Genomic DNA, 20,239 nt, shown 5'->3' on the forward strand with positions numbered 1-20,239 from the left:
GTTTTCGGTGTGTATTAAGTTGTTCTAGAGCAGTTCTTAACTATTGATGAAGCAGATATGCAGTGAAAAGGTAGGACAATGGTAATGAAAAAGAAAGAATGAAATATCTTAGGCCAGATCCTCACTTTCATGAGCCTTGGACTGGAATGCTGCTCGCTTCATTGCAACAGTCACTGGCATAAGTTAAAATTTCAACAAGCACATCAGTGTTTTATGCAAAGAATGTTTTAGCTGAGTGATGTGATGTAGTGATGGACCTGGTGCACAGAACTGGTTATCACACACATACTACTGACAGAAGGTTCAGAGCCAAAGTTTATTAACAGCAAAAGACTTCTAGAAACTAGGGCCACATAAGTGTAAGGAGCAGGGTCAGCAACAGGATGAGATTTACTTCTACATATGAAGTGGAGGTGAGTTAAAAAATGATGTGTTTGTCTGGCAGGCCACTGATTGCTAAACAGCATGTGGACATTAGAAACTGGAAACATCTCTTTGATCAAAGGTTGGGGTTTAGGAAGTTCTACACTCATGTTTTTCATTGCAACTGCTTTAGGACCTGTGCCCTGAAATCAGTGTTCTCTCAGCTAGATGTGACTAGAAAACAGGTATTTAGTGTGACTAAATACCAGAATTTTCCTGAGTTATAGTAACTCTCCCAGAGTCCAACAGAAAATAAAAGAATCTCTGAATAATTTTAATGTGTCAAGGCAACCCCACAAATTCCCTTATGAATAATTAGGAGAAAGGGATGCGTTTATAGAATAAGCAACAATTTTCCATGTTTAGATGATGAAAAATATTTTCTCCAATTTCTATTATCTGGCCTCTCCTGCTTTGAATTTGCATGCACATGATACGGAAAGTTACTGAAACACTTATTACCCAATTTCTCAGGTGTAATCAAGTCTTTTTAGTCAGAGAGATTAATTAATGTTAGCTGAATGGAATAAGAATTATGAAATGGAGATTTTTAGATGAGTTAAATACAGATCAAAAAGAGAGAGCATTTTACATATGTTACATAGTAAAGGACAGCATAATGTAGGAGCACATTTCCTTTCAGATATGGATCACAGCTGGAATTCCATGTGTTGTATGGATAATGATAATGCGGCAAAGGATTTAGGAGCCTGGAATCTGGCATCAGATATGGGAACATATAGCATCTTTTACAATTTAAATTTTGGTGCCAATCACTAATCATATTTGCATGGATCCTGCATTTATTCATGTGTACTATGGGATTGAGAATATCCAGTTGGCATTTATGAGAGTTCTACTCACATACATTGTCGGGTATAAATCATATATTTATTAACTATCATTAGAACCAATTATGCTGCTCATCTAAAACAATTTAAAATAGGAGGTAATAAATGTCTATATATAAATAGTTTAAAAAAGTAAAAAGTGATATTAAATATGTATACTGTGTTCTCTACTATTTCAGATGCATTAAAGTTCCCAAGTGTATTTTTGCATGCAGCTAGACTTAATGGAAAATCATAAGAATGTCACAGAATTCATTTTTATGGGACTGTGGGGAAACAGGCACACAGAGCTACTGCTCTTCTTCTTCTTCCTGCTTTGCTACCTGGCGGTCCTGATGGGAAACTTCATCATCCTACTCACCATCACCTGCAGCCACCTCATTGAACAGCCCATGTACTACTTTCTGTGCCACCTCTCCCTCATGGATGTCACTTATACCTCCACTGTGGTTCCCCGGCTAATCAGGGACTTAGCTGCAGCAAGAAAGAACATTTCCTATGGCGAGTGCATGACACAGTTTTTTACTGCCCATTTGTTAGGAGGTGTGGAAATCTTCATCTTGGTGTGCATGGCATTAGACCGCTATGTGGCCATTGTCAAGCCCTTGCACTACATGGTCATCATGAACCGGCAGAGGTGCCACATGCTGATTGCCATGGCGTGGCTTGTGGGCTTTTGGCACTCCATTGCTCTCCTGCTCATGGTACTCAGCTTACCTTTCTGTGGTCCAAACCTGATAAACCACTATTTGTGTGATGTGAAACCTCTATTGAAACTGGTCTGCCAAGATACCCATGTGGTTAGTATCTTAGTGATTGCAAATTCAGGGATGGTGGCAGTTGCAATTTTCCTTGTTTTGGTAGCTTCTTATATTCTCATTTTATACAACCTTAGGACAAGGTCTTCTGCAGGGCGTCGCAAAGCCTTGTCAACCTGTAGCTCTCACATAATGGTTGTAGTTTTGTTTTTTGTGCCTTGCATCTATATCTATGTATTACCTGCAGGAAGTGAGAACAAGGACAAGGAAGTGTCTGTGTTTTACACTGTGATTGCTCCCATGCTAAATCCTCTCATTTATACGCTGAGAAATACGGAGATGAAACTTGCCATGTGGAAGGTATGGTCTCAATTGTTCTATTCAGAATTACAGTAAACCACAAAGTATTCACTGTTTTTTAATTGCATCTCTCTTGGTAAGTTATTGTTGGAGAACATACATAGAAGCATTATACATTTTTTGGGGAGCTGGACTAAATCATCACTCATGTAAAACATACCTAAAATGCAAGTGTTAAGTCATTGTTATTCACCTTGCCATCCATACTTTATACTGTTTTACTATTTAGTCTTCGATTGTACCAGGTATTTCTTTCTAATATATATTCCCAAACTTGTCATCAATTTCATTTCTGAAAGAATAACATGAAACTTAATTTCTCCAAAAATGAAATATAAGCTTCTTTTTATCAGTCTCTCAAATTGCTCCAAGTCTAACCTACTTATCTAAGATCTCACTACAATTGTAGAAAGTTTGATGTTTGGCAAAATGTGTCTGAGTCACGGGGTTCTGGGTAAGGATCTATTCAAAATATCTTTGGAGATATTATCCCTGAGAATTTTTAAGAAGGTATTAATTATTTACTAAATCTAGTGTTTGTTTACTTTAAGAGTTATAGAAATGGAAGACACAGAACTAGATCTTCTGCCTACTGCTTCATTCCCCATATGGCTGAGATGGCTTGGGATGAGCGAGATCAAAGCCAGTAGCTGAGAGCTTATTTCTTTTTTTTTTTAAGATTTTTTTTATTGTTATTGGAAAGGCGGATATACAGAGAGGAGAGACAGAGAAGAAGATCTTCCGTCCGATGATTCACTCCCCAAGTGAGCTCAACGACTGATGCTATGCTGATCCGAAGCCAGGAGCCTCTTCCGGGTCTCCTATGCGGGTACAGGGTCCCAAAGCTTTGGGCCGTCCTTGACTGCTTTCCTGGGCCACAGGCAGGGAGCTGGAAGGGAAGCGGGGCTGCTGGGATTAGAACCGGCGCCCATATGGAATCCTGGGCTTGCAAGGCGAGGACCTTAACCACTTGCGCCACCACACCTGGCCCAGTTGTTTTTTTAAGACTATTTTATTGGAAAGGAAGATTTACAGAGAGAAGGGATAGAAAGATTTTCTGTCTGCTCCTTCCATGAGTCAACAGATGAATGGAACCAAACAGGTGAGCAGATATAGACCTACAGGAATACAGTCAGCTTTTTAATTTACAAAAGGGGAATGCATAACTAAATCTACACATGCAAAAAATTAGCCTGCATTCTTGACTGGAAGGTTATAAAAAAGTACACCAAGATGTAATCACATCTAAAATGACTTTAAATTAGCTTTCAAAATGCCTAGCAAGATGTTTTCTGAAAATTTTAAGGGTTTTTTAAAATAAATCCAGTGTATTTATATATACACTTCTAAGAGGATAATGATATTTTCTCTCTTCCTTCCTCTCGCTTTGTTCCTTTCACCTTCCTTCCTTCTCCCTTTTTTTCAGCTTCTGAGAGAATGAGCTTTAAGTACACTATATTAAAATGCCTAATATTTCATTGGTAAGTTAAAAGGTAAAAACAAAAAATACCCCAGTTTAGAAATATAGAGCTAGTGACAAACAATAACAGAATGGAAAAAAATAACCACTTTTCACATTTACAACAAATTTTAAAGTAATGCAGATAATTAAAATTATACTAGTAACATATTCTTTTTTTTTTTTTTTAGTAACATATTCTTAACATCAGTTTGACCAAAGTATAAAACAAAGTTTTACAAAACTACGTAAACAACAATACTAATACACACAGGTGTTTCCTTTCTGTTTAAGTTTTGGGTCCCACAACTAAGGGACAACATGCAGCAGTTTTCTTTCTGGGTTGGGTTTGTTTTATTCAACATGATGTATCCATTTTGATACAAAAAGTAAAATTGTATGCTTTCTGGAGCCACCAGTGTGGTGTAGCAGATTAAGCTGTCAGCAGAGATGGTATCCATAGAGGTGCTGGTTTAGTAGAAATTTTGACAATCAGTATTTGGGAAAGTTAGTGCAAGGACAATATGCCAACTGAAATGTTAATCAGTTTGTAGGAAATACATTGATCATCAGTAGATCTTTAAAAATCCTTTGGCTATTGTACCTCAGAGAATGAAAACTACCAACATATACTAATTTTCATTATTGTAACTTATGATACGTTTTTAAAATCATAACTTATGATAAAATCAGAGTTTTTTTATATTTTATTATTCTACATTTTAATAATTGAAGTACGCCGAGATATTGCACATAACACATAGAACTCTCGTGTGTGATAAGAAATTTTCTCAGTTGCCTTTTCTTTCTTTCCCTAGAGGTAAGCTATGTTTCACAGATATTATTCTCTTGTCTTAATACGTTCCTATGTCCTGGTTTCTTTATTCCTGAAATGCTATTGGTACCAGAATCTTGACGATACTTTTGTTAGAACACTATGGAAGAAGCTCACATTGATTTTTGTTCATGTTTGATTTCACATACATTTACTAAACATTTGATTTTATTAGTATAGTTCCAGAAGCAAAGCAACGTTAAGCAGTAGCATGGAAGTCAAATGTTAAAAAAGTGAAAACTGCATATGAGAAAGGGGTCTGTAATCTTATATTTACAGCAACACAATCTATAATAGCAAAGACATGGAAACAACTCAGGTCCAAAAAGAGTGGATAAAGAAACTGTGATATATGTACCCCATGGAACACTGCTCAGCCATTACAAAGAAGGAAATTATACCATTTGCAACCAAATGGTCCCAACTAGAGAATATTGTGCATTGTGAAATAAGTCAATCCCAAAAGGCAAATATCACATATACTCTCTGACATAAGGTAGCCTTCATGCAAATACAAGATCAATAACCCCTTTAACACTATTTCTGCTGCAACCCATGAGTTTTGATATTTTTTATTGTGTTTTAATTTCTTCAAAATAGTTTCTTTTATTAAATTCTTCACTGACTCATATGTATCACAGTAAGATCATTTTTTTCCCCAAGGACCTTTTGTATTTTCTCTTTTATTTCTTCAGTGAAACAATTGGTTACTCAGTAGCATGGTACTTAACTCTGTGGTGTTGTAAAAATTTTTTTCAACTTTATTTCTGTTGTTGATTTTTTTCTGACTTCTCATTGAAGGGAATGTATAGTAACTGTGTCATAGAGACTATCATATCCAGATGTGAAGATTCAGTGTAATATGCATCTCTAATTCAAAATCAAAGATGGAGTTCTCAATAAAACTGTTGGATATATCTCAACAATAGGATGCTGGACTGTGCCATTTTCTGTACCAGCAATGTCAGGACACATTTAAATAGCAGAATGATGGACTTATGACTGCTTATGAAGGATTATACCACTGTAATAATATGGGGAAAGTAATTTGGAGGGGAGGGATTTTGGGGAAGGGGTAAGGGATATCCCAGAACTTATGGATTTGTATCATAAAATTAAAAATAAAATAAGAGAAAAAAGAGAGAGGAAAAAGAAAAGAAGAAAAGGTAAGTTTATTTTGATATAGGAAAAAGTGAAAAATTTATCAACAATGACAATACAAAATGTAGAAATGTTCACCTGTACTCAGGACAGTTTTTGAACATTTTATAAATTCTTACAGTCAGGAAACTACTGTAAGTCTGTAATTTACCAGACAATCCAATGATGATGAAGTTGCAATACTTTTCCTCCAGAGAACTTGAGTGAAGATGCTGCTTGGGAATTAGTGGCTCTCACTTCTCAACATAAGGACCATACGGTACTCTCATCTAGAGCAGAAGTGGAAATGAGAAACTCAAATTGCTCAAGCAGCTTATTTTTGTCATTAGTAACTTACAGCCAATGGGATTTAAGAAACTGGCTACAGAGCTATCTGTTTTATGAAGCATTTATAACAGAGTTGTAGAGTCACATTGCATGTTATTTCTGATAACTTGGGATATGAAAGGATTCTAAGCGGTAAGTTGATAACTTGGGGATGTATAAATAATTAGCGTTCACAGAGTAAACAATATTTTGTGGGGAAATAAAAGTATAGAATCTTGAATGAAAAGTTTAGCAAAAGTTTTAAACATTTTTTGAGCCTGAAAATGTTAAGGAATAGTGTGTTCTAAATTGATTGCAATTTGACTGGGTCTTGCAAACAAAATACTTATTTATTCAGCCTGTATCTATGGGCTGGCTCCTTTGATTATTTTGGTTTGAGGATGCGACAAATGACAGTAGTTATTAAAATGATGTAAATTTTGTGTTTGTTCACGCATACACTGAAGAAAATACAAAGTGAAAAATCTGTGACCTTCCTTGCGATAAAGAAAATGTCACATAGGAAATTTCAAGGAAATAGTTTAAGAACTTACTGTGAAAATCCTAAGAGGCTAGTTAAGCCTATAAAAAAAATTACAGATCTTCTAAAATAATGCAAGGAAGTTATGTCTTTCTCACTTATTAAAACCTTTGTATTTTGTAATATTTATTGACTAGTTTTAGTCCTTTGTTAAGAAAACATTAATTAGCAGCCAAATTTTAAGAGGTTCTACTATAAATTTGATAGACAGACATTTTTGGATTGAGAGAATAGTGCCTTCAAGGAAGATCTGGTTACTTGTTGGGTGCAAGAAGATACAATCTAAAACGGGAGGTCAAAGCCGAAAAACAATACAACCTAATATTTTTGCAGGACTACACTTGTAAAAAGGGGGCATTCTCAAAAAAAAAGACATGTTACCCAATTCTAAGCAGATAGTAACATTTTGGCAAGGAGGCAGAACATTGAATTTGTAAAATAAAATCATCACTGGAAAAGAAAGTGATCTTAGAGATAATCAAATTCCCTCACTTAACAGAAAAGAAACATACAAGTCCCGTGGACCTACAAAGAGCAGCTGGGTCTTGTCTTCTTATCTCTCATTTCCTACCTATTTTCACACATGGACAGTAGCTGAGAACGCCGTGTCACAACCCTGAGGATAAAAGATGCACTGATTCCTGTGCAAGTCACACATCTGTTACATTTAATACTGATCTACATGTGTTCGAATCTTGAAAGGACTGCTTTTTTTTTCAATTCATTTGTATTTCCATTCTTCTAGTTGCACATTTTGCATTTGGTAAAGTTATATTTTATTTGAAAGTCAGATATACAGAAAGGAGGAGAGACAGAGAGGAAGATCTCTGTCCATTGATTCACTCCCAAAGCGGCCACAACAGCCAGTTTCCTCAATCTGAAAGCAGGAGCCTGGAGCCTTTCCCGGGTTTCCCATGTGGGTGCAGGGTCCCAAGGCTTTGGGCCATCCTGGACTGCTTTCCCAGGACACAGGCTGGGAGCTTGATGGGAAGCAGGACCTCCAGGGTTAGAACCAGTGCCCATATGGGATCCCGGTAGGTGCATGGCAAAGACTTTAGCTGCTAGGTTACTGCACTGGGCCCATGCATTTCCCATTTAAATGTGAATTGCTTAAGCAAAGCAAGGACTTGAAATCCAGCAGGTTTTATGCCTGAAGATTCAAACATTTTGCACACTTCTATTTTTAGTACCCTTGTTAACATTTAACTTATTCTGTAACTCTGGCTTTGACATTTTGGACAGAAAATACAGGGAGGCAGTTATTAACTGTGGTTTAAATCCCAGCTTGGCATTCTCTGTGTCACTATGTGTTTCTTTACCTCTGTTACCTCTGTAAATCTAGAGCAATTTTATTTATTTTTTTCTGTAGTATGTTGATTTTACTTCAGTGATACTGCTAGTGGCCTACCAGTTTAAAGATTTTTCTTTATATCACTGTCTATACCTACAATGTCAGGATCACTTGAATAGTAGAATGGTGGACTTGCGACTGTTGGTCAGGGACTAAACTACGGTTACGATATAGGGGGAGACAGAGGCGGGGCGGGTGATGGGGGCGTAGTGTGGAGTGGATGGGGGCGGTGGAATAGGAAACCCCTGAGCTAAAGAAACTGAATCATGAAAAATAAAGAATTGGATGAATTTGTAAACCACAGGTCAGTAGTGAATGGCAAAACCTCAGTCGTTTGACCAAGGATTTGCTGTAGGTCTTAGTTCTTAAAGAATGATCAGTTGTGCTATGATGCATTGATGCAACTAGGTTTAAGTCATACTTCCAGCAGGCTCACATTTAGTGAAAACAGAGGGATGCCCTGGCCTTGAAAGCATGTTTGGGGCTTTTCTTAGGGCTGAATTTCAAGAAAGAGCTTTAATAAATAGAATAAGCACAATATGGCAAGTGAGTCTTAAATCACACATATGTGATGTTGTTGATGAAAATAATTTAAACCAGTGAAGAATTCAATATTATTTTATTTTGATACAGTGTTGCAGTTTTCTCAATATGGTAGACAGCTGCTATGGTTTGATATAGGAAAGTTCATGATTTGTGTCTTAGAACTTGGAAATCTAAATTTTGTTCATGAAATTCTTTTATGACGATGCATGCCTGTTATAAAATTCAGCTTCTACTATTCACCATGGAAGTAACAATGCTTTAATCAATAATATGGTGCAATAAAGAGGGTATTTCAGTAGGGTCTGATAGAAAACTATGGGAATTCGGCTGAGTGTGCATATAATGGAATGGCTGACATTCTGAGGCTGGATATTAATCAATAAAAATAAAATTAAGTTCAAATATTTTTAACAGTTGGAATACAATGTCCATTGATTTATTGGATTGTTTATTTTAGTGTTATTTGGAAAGCTAACAGCTTATCAGAGTTGATCTATTAGAATGGTGTGTCATTTAGCTAATCATGTCCTATTTGTAATCATATTCACTGATTGAAAAGTGATTCACATTATTGTAATTTCTTGATCTTGAAGTTAAATCTTCATATTAATGAATGAATTGGAAGAAAACAGAGAAATGAATTGTGAAATATTAGGCTCAATATACCTTTAATATTTAATATATTATTTACTCAAAATCCAGTTTAAATTTTTTTATTGTTTAAAAAAGTAATGTCTAATATCAAGTGATTTAGAATTTTCAAAGGAACTTTGTATTCCATTAGTTTTGACTGTCAGAATCGTATTTTAATGGTAAGACATCCATTTCTACTCTACCTAAAAAGATGATATAACTCACACTAATAGTAAAAACTCTAGGTACAATATGGAGAGAATAAACTACATTCCAACCTGCTTTCCTATACACGCCTTCTATCCATGGATTTGCCACTGTCTGACTAGTTCATAGGTTTAAGCAAAATGATTGTTGCACAAATACTGAAAAAAAATATATGTGCTCTCATTGTAAAGTTAATCTAATTGACTTACCAGTAAGGGTATTTCATTCTTTGCAGTCTTCTTTTAAACATGCCTATTGCCTTTTATTTATTTGAGAGTTATAAAGACAGAGACAGAGTTAGACTGAGAGATGTAGTGTCTATCTGCTGGTTTGCTTTCCAGATGGCCACAACATCCACTGGCTGAACTAGAGCAGATCCAGGTGCTGTGCCTGCTGTGCAGGTCTCCCACACGTGCAACAATGACCTAATGCTACAATGGCACCACTGCCTTGTAGGATCTGCATTGCCAGGAATTTGGAGTTGGGACATAGAGTCTGAAATCATACAGAGGCATTCTGCCATAGGAACTGGGGTTTAAACTACTGGGCTTGAACTGCTAGAGTTTGCTCCCATATTTATAAGCTAATCCGTTTTGTTTTAATTTAATCACCTACAAGAGTAGAATTCTTATGTGTTAAAATGTCAGCACATAATTTTCACCTGATTATTGAGAAAGTAGGTAAACGAAAGTGTAAACAATAATAAGGTCTGAAATGTTTTCACATCTTAAAATATTTCTCTATACATCTTCTCAGTTTTTTGCTAACATAATGTATATTCCATTAAGGAAGACATCATACATTTTACACATTGAAAATATATTGAATTATACACGTTTCCTGAATAAACTCTGAGTTTCAGAGAGTAGCAGTAGTAGCCTTGACAAAGAAATATTTTGGAAACAGAGATTCCCTAAAGCCAAGTTAGTACTGTTGATGGAGTAGAAATTTTTGATTACTAAGACAGGAATTGATGACAATTTGCTGGAAGGTTAAGTGAAATTCAAACACTTTATGGTGAAAAAAATTCATTTGAAAGGCGTTTTAATGGAACTTCACATGTTTATTTCCCTAGATATTGTGATAAATCAAATGCAGTTTGTTCATAGAATATGTCTATTGCATATTTCAACACTACATGAATTTTGTCATTTCAGGTGATTTATGCATTCTATCTAAACTAGGTCATGGAAAGAAGCAATAATGTCACTGTGTTCATTCTACTGGGACTTTCACAAAACAGAAATATCGAAATCCTGTGCTTTGTATTCTTTTTATTTTGTTACATAGGCATTTGGACAGGAAATACACTCATAATGATTTCCATCACATGCACTCAGCTGATCGACCAGCCCATGTATTTCTTCCTCAATTACCTCTCACTCTCTGACCTTTGCTACACATCCACCGTGACCCCTAAACTGATGACTGACTTACTGGCCGAGAGGAAGACCACTTCCTACACTAACTGCATGGTGCAGCTCTTCACCACTCACTTCTTTGGCGGCATTGAGATCTTCATTCTCATGGGAATGGCCTATGACCGCTATGTGGCCATCTGTAAGCCCTTGCACTACACCGTCATCATGAGCAGGCAGAACTGTAACGCAATAATCCTGGCATGTTCTGTTGGAGGGTTTGTACACTCTACCAGTCAGTTGCTCCTCACCGTCTTCTTGCCATTCTGTGGTCCCAATGAGATTGATCACTACTTCTGTGATGTGTATCCTTTGCTGAAATTGGCCTGTTCGGATACACGCACAGTAGGTGTCCTCGTCATTGTGAATTCAGGCCTGATTTCTTTGGTGACATTCGTTGTCTTGGTGTTCTCTTACTTTTTAATACTATACACCATCAGGTCTTACTCTGCAGAGAGCCGCAGCAAAGCCCTTTCCACTTGCAGTTCCCACATCACAGTTGTGGTCCTGTATTTTGCACCAGCAATGTTTGTTTACATTAGGCCAGCAACAACATTCCCAGAAGATAAAGTGTTTGCTCTTTTCTATACCATCATCGCCCCCATGTTCAACCCTCTGATCTATACGCTACGGAACGTGGAAATGAAGAATGCCTTGAGGAAGATATGGTGTCATCCAACACTCCTGAAGACAAAGTCACTTTTCTGGTAATTTCTGCTCTTCATGAATTGGGTCCATGAGGCTACAACTGTGAAAAGGTGCATTGTCATCATGTTCTTATCCTTGATATTTGGAGATGTGAACGGGTAATGGGAAGCAGACTCCTTCACTTTATGTTCAGTAAATGGATGCTCTTCCACACACTCACTCTATCTTAACTTTCCTCTAATTGGAAACAAGTGGAGGATATCTGTAAAGAATTAATGACATGACATTAAAATGAAAGTAATTTTGCATTTGTGTTTTATTAATTCTGAAAAATTGAATAAAATATCACCTTCAGTTACTTTCAGCTTTTACTGAAGTGTAAATATATAAAATTGTAGTTTCCACCCTTATACACTGAAGTTTTTGTAAAAAAAAAGTCCTATTTTATAATTAGCAATCATAATTGTATCAGAAACTATCAGTATACTAGCAATCTTCCAATTCATCCGTATAACTAAAAGAAATTTTCAGAAATAAACACAATCTTCAGCTTGAAAGCCAACTAATCTACTTATTCTTCCTAGCATAAGAATCATGTTGATGATAGAATTTTTTATCATGTAGCTCACGAATTTTTTCAGAGCCATTTTCCATGTGAAGATTTTTTATGTTTTTAATGAATGTTTAGTGTCTCATCGTATGCCTATATGATTCACATCTTCTATTGTTAAACATTTATGTTACTTTTTACTTAGAGCAATACCTTTTGTATATATTCTGGAGTGTGTGTATTTTTGTTTTTTTGTTGTACTTTGTATTGTAATTACAACTTAATATTTCTACAAAGTATTTGTGCACCTGTATTTTTTTGAATGTCATGTCAGTAACATATAAAAATACTAAATTGAAAAGGAACCATCCAAAATATCCCAGTATAATTAGTGAAGTTAACAGAATTTCAAATATACAAAACTCTTGCCATTTCTAGGATGTGTGCCATGAGATAGGGGATATGTAAATTGTTGCAAACTTGTCTCTCAATTGTAGGTAATCCAAGAACTTTTGCTTACATAAATTACCATACATACATTCCAGGGCAGACGTATATGAATGCACAACATACTGCATAGAAAATGGTATATTTCCAAATGCCTTTTTTTAGATATAATTATAGTAAGTATATTAATATACTATACAGAGCCAAAAATTTAAGGCTAAATATTTTTTTTTTTTGCCCCAAATTACAGAGCAAAACATTTAAGAATTTCTGGCCTCTTAGCATGCAGGGTGACACTTCAAGGATTAGTGCAGCAGACTCCTGGTGTGTGGGGGCAGGCATACAAAGGACCAAGGGATGGAACTGGAGGTGTGCTGGGACTTGGCAACTCATGTATAGGCAGGCATAGCAAGCCTGAGGTTCCCCCACATGCTTGGTCCCAGATAGGATGAGGCTGGGGTGGAGAATGCCCTAGGTTAGAATGCTGGCCTGGCATGCTGGTGGACTAGACTTGGGGAACTAAGAATGAGCCTGGATTGTGGGTGTGTGGAGGGGTAAGGTCTCAAGTCGTCATACATGCCAGTAGCTTGGGACCCTAGTGGGTGGTGAGAGCTCTAGGTCAGCACACTACTCCACATGATGACTAGGTTCTGAAAGGCTGAAATGTGGACTCCGTGGCATTCTCGGGTACCTGGACTGTGGATTGATCACTGAAAGGGGGAAAGGTATATATGGGAGAGAAGACTGCAAGAAGAATATGATGCAGGAAAGAAGGGACTTATGAGGGGCTTCTGCCAAAAAGGCAGCAGTACTTACAAATAAACATGGATGCTAAGATGGAATGGTTTGGAGGGTGGATGCTGAAGACCTGAACTGAACTAGTTTACAGGGTACACTGGCGACCACCACTCACCAGTGCAAACTAAAGCTAGGGCTGGAGACTTAACTAGCAGGTCTAAATTACAGTTCCCACCAGTGTGTAAGAATAGGAGATGAGTAATGTTAGACTGGGCCATGAGACTAACCATTGCATGAGAGAACTGGGTCCTGTTGGCAGATTCTGGAGGAAGTGGGATATGGAGGCTCACCCTTGCGCAACTGCAATTTTTCATGGTGTGCTCAAGAGCTAGAGACAGTGATGGGCTGAGCTAGACATGACCTTGAAATTCTTCAACACTCATAGGTGCTGGGGCTGGGGACAGACCAGACCTCAATATCTGCTAGCTCATACAAAGGCTGAGATGGATCCAAGTAAGGATCTAGAACCCACTAGCCCATGTGTGATCTGATTCTGGGAGTGGGCCTGGAGGGGCAACTTGGGAAACTCTCCTGGTGGGATGTAGCTCCTGCTGTTGAGCATATGATTCAGGCTTTGGTGTTAGCCAGGCTAAGCATTGGCGCTCCACCCATCGTCGAGTGTATATATTGGTTCTGGAAGGTGGTGGACAGGACTGGGCCAGACTAAATGTTAACCCATTGGCAAGTGCAGGGGCCAGGCTGGAGAGTGGGGCATGGTCAGCAGGACTACCATGCCTATTGGTTTGCATGGGAACATCCTGGGCAATAGCGTAGCACCTTGCAGAAAGCATTACCAGGCCACTGGGCAAGCATTACCAGGCCAGGTCGCAGCATCTGAGAGCAAAGGCCAGCATCTGGGGGATGGTTATGCTGAGCTGGTCACTGGCACATACCAAGATCTGGGGCTGGGAACAGGCCTAGTTGGGGAGCTAAAGGGGATGCTCCAGAATTGTGTGGTTCCCTCTGGTGAGTGTAAAGAGCCAGAACGCGGGCAGCAAGCTGGCTTGACATGACTGCAATATCTCAACATGGATGTGTAATGTGTCTGAATTGTGCCAGTACCTAATGGTGTGTGTGACAGCCATGGTAGAAGTAGGACAGGCTGGACTGGGTCTCAGCATCTGCTGAATTACACGATGGCTGTGTCTGGGTGTGGATCATATGTGGCTGGGCTGTAGCACTCAACAGCAAGAACTGAAATGGGTGTGGGCTGATGGGCAAGGCCACCATTCCTGCCAAGACAGGAGGTGGACTAAGTCAGACAGGACCAAGAACCCATCAGCGTGTATGAGATCTGTTAAGGCAGGAGAGGGGTTCTAGGGATGGAGACCTGAATGAGGAGTTTGGGGAACTCCTTTGCCATGATTCAGTCCCTGCAGGTGAGCACAAAAACCAAGGCTTGGAACAGCTTAGAACATGCCAGGTTAGGTTACCTCCTGACAAGCACGTGAGGTAGGTCTGGAGGCAGGCCTGCCTGAGCCAGTCCATAACACCAACAGGCAGATCTGAGAGCCAGGACAGGTTTCAAGACAGACCAGCAGCTCACGTTAGGGTTGTGACTGGGAGTTGGCTTGGCTGGGCTGGGTGGCAGCAACTGTCAGTGTGAGCTGGAACTGGGGGCACACGTAGCCAGGACAGGTATCTGAACCTGCCAGCCAATGCTGAGATGGGGTGGGCCATGCCAGAGTGGGCAGCATCACCTACCAGCTCATGTGAAACCTGGGGAGGGGCCAGAACAAACTCTGTAGAGGAGTCGTGCTGACTTCCCTGCTGGGCCACTGCTTTTGCTGGTCAGTGTGAGAGCTTGTAGTTGGGTCAGATTGGGCTAGAAAAGGCTACAATGCCTGCTTGCCAGCATGTGAACTGTGTCAGGGGGAGAGCAAGGATGACTAACCAACTGTATCTACTGGTTCTGGCATGAGTCAGAGTTAAGTACAGGCATGCTGGAGCTTGCTGCAACATCAACTGGAAAGTGATGGGACTGAGGACAAGTCCTGTCAAGCTCGATTCCAGAAATACTTGGAAATGCAAGGTCTGGCACTAGGAGTGGGCCCAGTAGGGAAACAGTGGTCTGCAACTCCTACTGGTGAGCGTGAGAACCAGGGCTGGGTGCGGGCCTGGATAGACAGGTGGTGGCACTCACTGTCATGTGTGAGCTGAATGAGGAAATTGGTTGGGTTGAGTCAGGCTTCAGTGCCCACTGATGTAGACAGCAGCTGAATGGGATGTGGGACAGACTGGACCAGTCTACTGTGCACACTGGCAGGTGCAGAAACCATAACTGGGGCATATCCGGTATGGCAATTGGGAGTTGCTCTAATAGGGCCAGAGTGCCTGCTAGTGTGTGAGGCCTGAGTGTGTGGTGGGAAGTTTGGGTTGGGTCACAGCATCCATTGCTTTGCATAAGAGATGGGGCTGGAGATAGATCTGATCTAGTAACTGCAACTACCAATGTGTGTGTAGGCTGATGTGGGTGACAGAATGAGCTGGACCCTGGAGTGGCAGGCTGGCACAAGAGTCAGGTTTGGGATGACCTCAGACAAGATTTCGTTGAGGATGCCCTGAGCTGAACCACTGAACTCAGAACTCCAACCATGGTGAGAATCCCAGGCATTCTGGTCTGTTTGTGGAGTGCATGTGTCAGAACTGAGCCTCCACAATGGCAAAGATGGAGCAGTGGGTTGCATATCCAAAAGCACATAGGGATTTACAAAGAACGTCTGGTACCATAGCAGAGGAAGGAAAGAACAAGTTGGTCAATTATCCCAGTCAAGCATTGACAGCAGGCATGTGGGTGAATGGAAACTTTAAGGTGGACTGTGCCAATAAATGAACCATGGAAAGGGTTCATCATTCTCGGATTGGAGGAAATCAGCAGCATTTCAGAAGTATCAAACCCACTGGAGCAGAACTCTCAGAGCCTTCCCCCATCAAGGACTCTGGGATGACACTGTGTGGCTGATCCCCCTTTCTGGGCACTGTGGAGGCTGGAAGGCTGGCTGTGGCTTCTCCCCTAATCTCTCACCTTCCCCCAGATGCAAGCAGATAAAAGGGAAAGGTTGGAAACAATGGTCTTGCCTACTTTCCCTTTAGTCCTTGACCTTTCCCGCCCTGCTCAACTACATAAACATCAGTTTAAAAAAATGTAAATACAGGAAAAAATATTCACTGTGAAAGTTCTACCGCAGAATATGGACCATCAAGGACCATAATTCTTTCAGTTTTTAGACACAAAATATAATATGGCTCATTGTCCACAATTACAAAATAATTTAAAAACCGTGTTGTGGTATCATGTATCATACATTTTCCAAGATGCTAAAAACAATTAAAATAGCTTCAAAATTAAAATAAATAAAACCTTTATGTGAAACCCGATGAACAGAACAGAGTGTCCACAATGTAAAAAGTAATTAATGAACTGAATTTTAGAGCTAAGAAATTAGTCAAAACACAGACCAGAGAGACAAAGACAATTGCACCTGAAGAAACATTAAGATATGGGCATGGGTAAGCATTGGGCTAGTGGTTAGGTCAGTTATGGCTTTTCATGTTACAATATCTGGGTTCAATACCTGGTTACAGCTCTAGTCTCCAGTTTCCTCCGAAGGTAAACCGCAGGAATCAGGAAATAACTCGAGTAACTGGGTTCTTGGGTTGAGTTCCTGGATCCTAACCTTCCATGGGACTACTCGAGGCTCTAGAGATCCAGCAGGTGTGATATGCCTCTCATCTTTTTCTCTATCTTTATTTATTTTATCTCTGTCTCTTTTTCTCTGAATCTTTTTCCCAAGTGAAGAACTATCTTTTTAAAATGATACATATCAATGGAGTAGGAAGGAACTACATGTGTATTTCAAATTTGGGATATAAGGAATGAGGAGAAAATGCAGTGAAATGGAAATTGGCAATCTCAGAATATGTATGTGGGATTGTTAATTTTAGACTGGATTAAAAGTGCAAAACTGTAATGCATATGAGCAAAACTGACATTTTGGGTATTTGGTTAAATTTTTAAATTTAAAAGAAAAATACAAAAGATAGGAGGAAGAAGACTATGCAGGGGAGGGAGGAAGGAAGGGAAGATAGGATGAGAAGTACCATTATGTTCTAAAAGCTATGTAAGTTCATAAGCTTTTTCCTATAAGATAAGTAAAAAAACTATATAAAAAAGAAATATTGGGCCCGGCGCGGTGGCGCAAGTGGTTAAAGTCCTCGCCTTGCACGCCCGGGATCTCATATGGGCGCCGGTTCTAATCCCGGCAGCCCCGCTTCCCTTCCAGCTCCCTGCCTGTGGCCTGGGAAAGCAGTCGAGGACGGCCCAAAGCTTTGGGACCCTGCACCCGTGTGGGAGACCCGGAAGAGGCTCCTGGCTTCGGATCGGCATAGTATCGGCCTTTGCGCTCACTTGGGGAGTGAATCATCGGACGGAAGATCTTCCTCTCTGTCTCTCCTCTCTGTATATCCGCCTTTCCAATGAAAAAATAATAAAAATAAATCCTTAAAAAAAAAAAAGAAATATTTAGGGCCTGGTGAGATAGCAGTGGCTAAAGTCCTCATCTTGAACACTCCAGGATCCCATATGGGCACCGATTCTAATCCCAGTGGCCCTGCTTCCCATCCAGCTCCCTGCTTGTGACCTGGGAAAGAAGTTGAGGACGGCCCAAAGCTTTGGGACCCTGTACCTGCGTGGGAGACCTGGAAGAGGTTACGGGCTCCTGGCTTCGGATTGGTTCAGCTGCCACCATTGTGGTCACTTGGGGTGTGAATCATCGAATGGAAGGTCTTCCTCTCTGTCTCTCCTCCTCTCTGTGTATCTGCCTTTCCAATAAAAACAAATAAATCTTTTTTTAAAAAGAGAAATATTTAGAATTCTGGGAAATCATTATTATGAACATTTTCAAGGGAGATTAGTTTGTGAGTATGAATGGACTAAGGAGGGAAAATCCAACATTTTATGAGTGGGCCTTCCTGCTGATTGTCTGGTTTCAGGCACAAAAAATGCAGAGACTGATGGTGCCTTTGGCTGTGAGCTGGCAAACATTTCTCTTTTGCCTTCGGCATCAGAATCCTAGGCTTGTCGGCCTTTGTCTCCAGGATTTACACCACAACTCATGCGCCAACTCTGGCTCCCAGCCTTAAACTGAGTGTTTCCTCCTTGGTTTCTCTGGTGCTGTGGGTTTGTAGTGAGCCACTCTGCTGGCGTTTCAGGATTCCCAGCCTGCTTGTTACCTGCTGTGAGACAGCTTGGCTGCCATAATCAGGTAAGCAAATTGAATGCATTTTTATGTATCTGTGTCCTACCCAATCATCTTGTCTCCATAAAACACTGATAGAATGAAAAGTTATTGCAACAAAGACATCTTTCTAAAGAAAATACATTGAAAATAAATCATTCATTTTAGTCTATCTTGAAACACATGGGGGACTAAAGGAAAGTGAGCTTACACCGTCAAAGGCTAGCCGCAAGGCATTTTCTTTGAATTCCGTTTTATAAGAAAGGAGAGTGATATGAGGAGTGTGCCATGCAATTACACACAAAAGGATTATTAAAAAAATGCATGATGGTTCACTACACTGACCCTTTCATTAAAAGGAGTTACAGTGTATACATTTTGTAGAAGGGAAAATGTTCCAAGAAAGAATGAGTAAAATTCATGTTGGAGTTAACCAGGAGTAATTTGATAGTCCTATCTATCAATGTAGATATTACATTTAAAAAAGCAAGCCCGGGGATGACCACTGTGGCAAAGTGGGTAAGTCACGACTTCTGATGGCCTCATCCCATCTGTGTGTGTGTATGCTTCTGTGTGTATCTAGTGCATGCTTTTATTGAATCATATGAACTGAAAGAATAACTACCACCACTGTTACACTTGTGTGGATCACCACCATGATCCTAGAGAGAAAGACTGTTTGGGTTTCATATTTAGCAATGGTATTTATTTATTTTTAATCGGAGATTGCAAATTAAAGATCATTGTTCAACTTCTAATTTGGTTTTAACTATGGAGAGGGACTTTGGGGGAAAGTGTTTCCCCAAGGTCATTACTGTTTCACGTTATTCTCTTTAAATAGACCTTGTGTGAAGTTAAGAAACAGCTTTTATTGTTGAAGGATCGGTCGATCATAAGCTTAGTAAGTAAGAAAATCAGGAATAAGGAATACAGATTCCTACCAGCTTGTGACTTGTGGGAACCAAGGATTCTTTATTGCTGTTCTCTTTGAAGCAGTTCTTCCCATGTCGTGTTATTGTTTCTTTGGACACCAGCACTCAAGTCACGCCCAGAAAAGAGGACACAAAACAGTCTCAAGCCCTGGAAAATCCTGGTGAGGCTTTAGTTCTTCTGAAACTAGCACAGAATGAACATTTTTGAGATTTGTAGTTTATAACCCTTGTCTACACTCCTTAGGAATAGTAATTGTTCTACTTGCCAGATATCAAATTATTTTTTTAATGCTGGATAATTGAAAACATGCAATTGCAAAGATAATATTATTTCTCTATATATCACCGAGATAACAGAAAAAGAATGAATAAGAAATGTCAAACCAATCATTTCAGAGACAGGAAGGTTTTATCATCCTGGAACGCTCAAGCGGGGGTAGGATCCTGGAGATGGGTCATGGTTTGAGGAGCGATGTTTCATCCGGGTTCCTGCTGTATGATATAGAAGAGCAGTTCTGACTCTTGTCACCGCCTCTGTTTCTTCCAGATGAAAATCAGAGACAAAACAAAATAAAACAAAACAAAACAACAACAACAAAAACCTGGAATAGCAGTTCCCCAAAACTGCCATGATTTGAACACTCTTAAATTGTAAGGTTTTTTCTTAGTAGAGAACATACATAAATCTAACAGGGAAACCAAGCGGAATGACCGAATGTGCATGTAAAGCAGGGCATGTGCATAAGCATAGTTAAATATAACAATTTATCACTAGAAT

The 20,239-nt window shown here is 39.5% G+C and overlaps 2 protein-coding genes across 2 annotated transcripts; both read left to right on the plus strand.

The window, feature by feature from the left end:
* The first annotated feature begins 1,498 nt into the window (after window positions 1-1,498).
* Window positions 1,499-2,428, plus strand: LOC121172387 (olfactory receptor 4P4-like). Its single transcript, XM_041004254.1, has one exon. It carries the CDS (start codon window positions 1,499-1,501, stop codon window positions 2,426-2,428), a length of 930 nt encoding a protein of 309 aa, XP_040860188.1.
* Window positions 2,429-10,618: 8,190 nt separating this feature from the next.
* LOC121172225 (olfactory receptor 4P4-like) lies at window positions 10,619-11,560 on the plus strand. The gene has a single exon (XM_041004078.1). It carries the CDS (start codon window positions 10,619-10,621, stop codon window positions 11,558-11,560), a length of 942 nt encoding a protein of 313 aa, XP_040860012.1.
* Window positions 11,561-20,239: the final 8,679 nt, after the last annotated feature.

This window comes from Ochotona curzoniae, unplaced genomic scaffold (assembly GCF_017591425.1).
Source record: "Ochotona curzoniae isolate NIBS_2020 unplaced genomic scaffold, NIBS_Ocur_1.0 scaffold_3171, whole genome shotgun sequence".
Classification (NCBI taxonomy): domain Eukaryota; kingdom Metazoa; phylum Chordata; class Mammalia; order Lagomorpha; family Ochotonidae; genus Ochotona; species Ochotona curzoniae.

Excerpts from the sequence above, each read along its gene's own strand:
- LOC121172387 (XM_041004254.1), top strand. The coding sequence starts at position 1,499 with ATGGAAAATCATAAGAATGTCACAGAATTCATTTTTATGGGACTGTGG.
- LOC121172225 (XM_041004078.1), top strand. The coding sequence starts at position 10,619 with ATGGAAAGAAGCAATAATGTCACTGTGTTCATTCTACTGGGACTTTCA.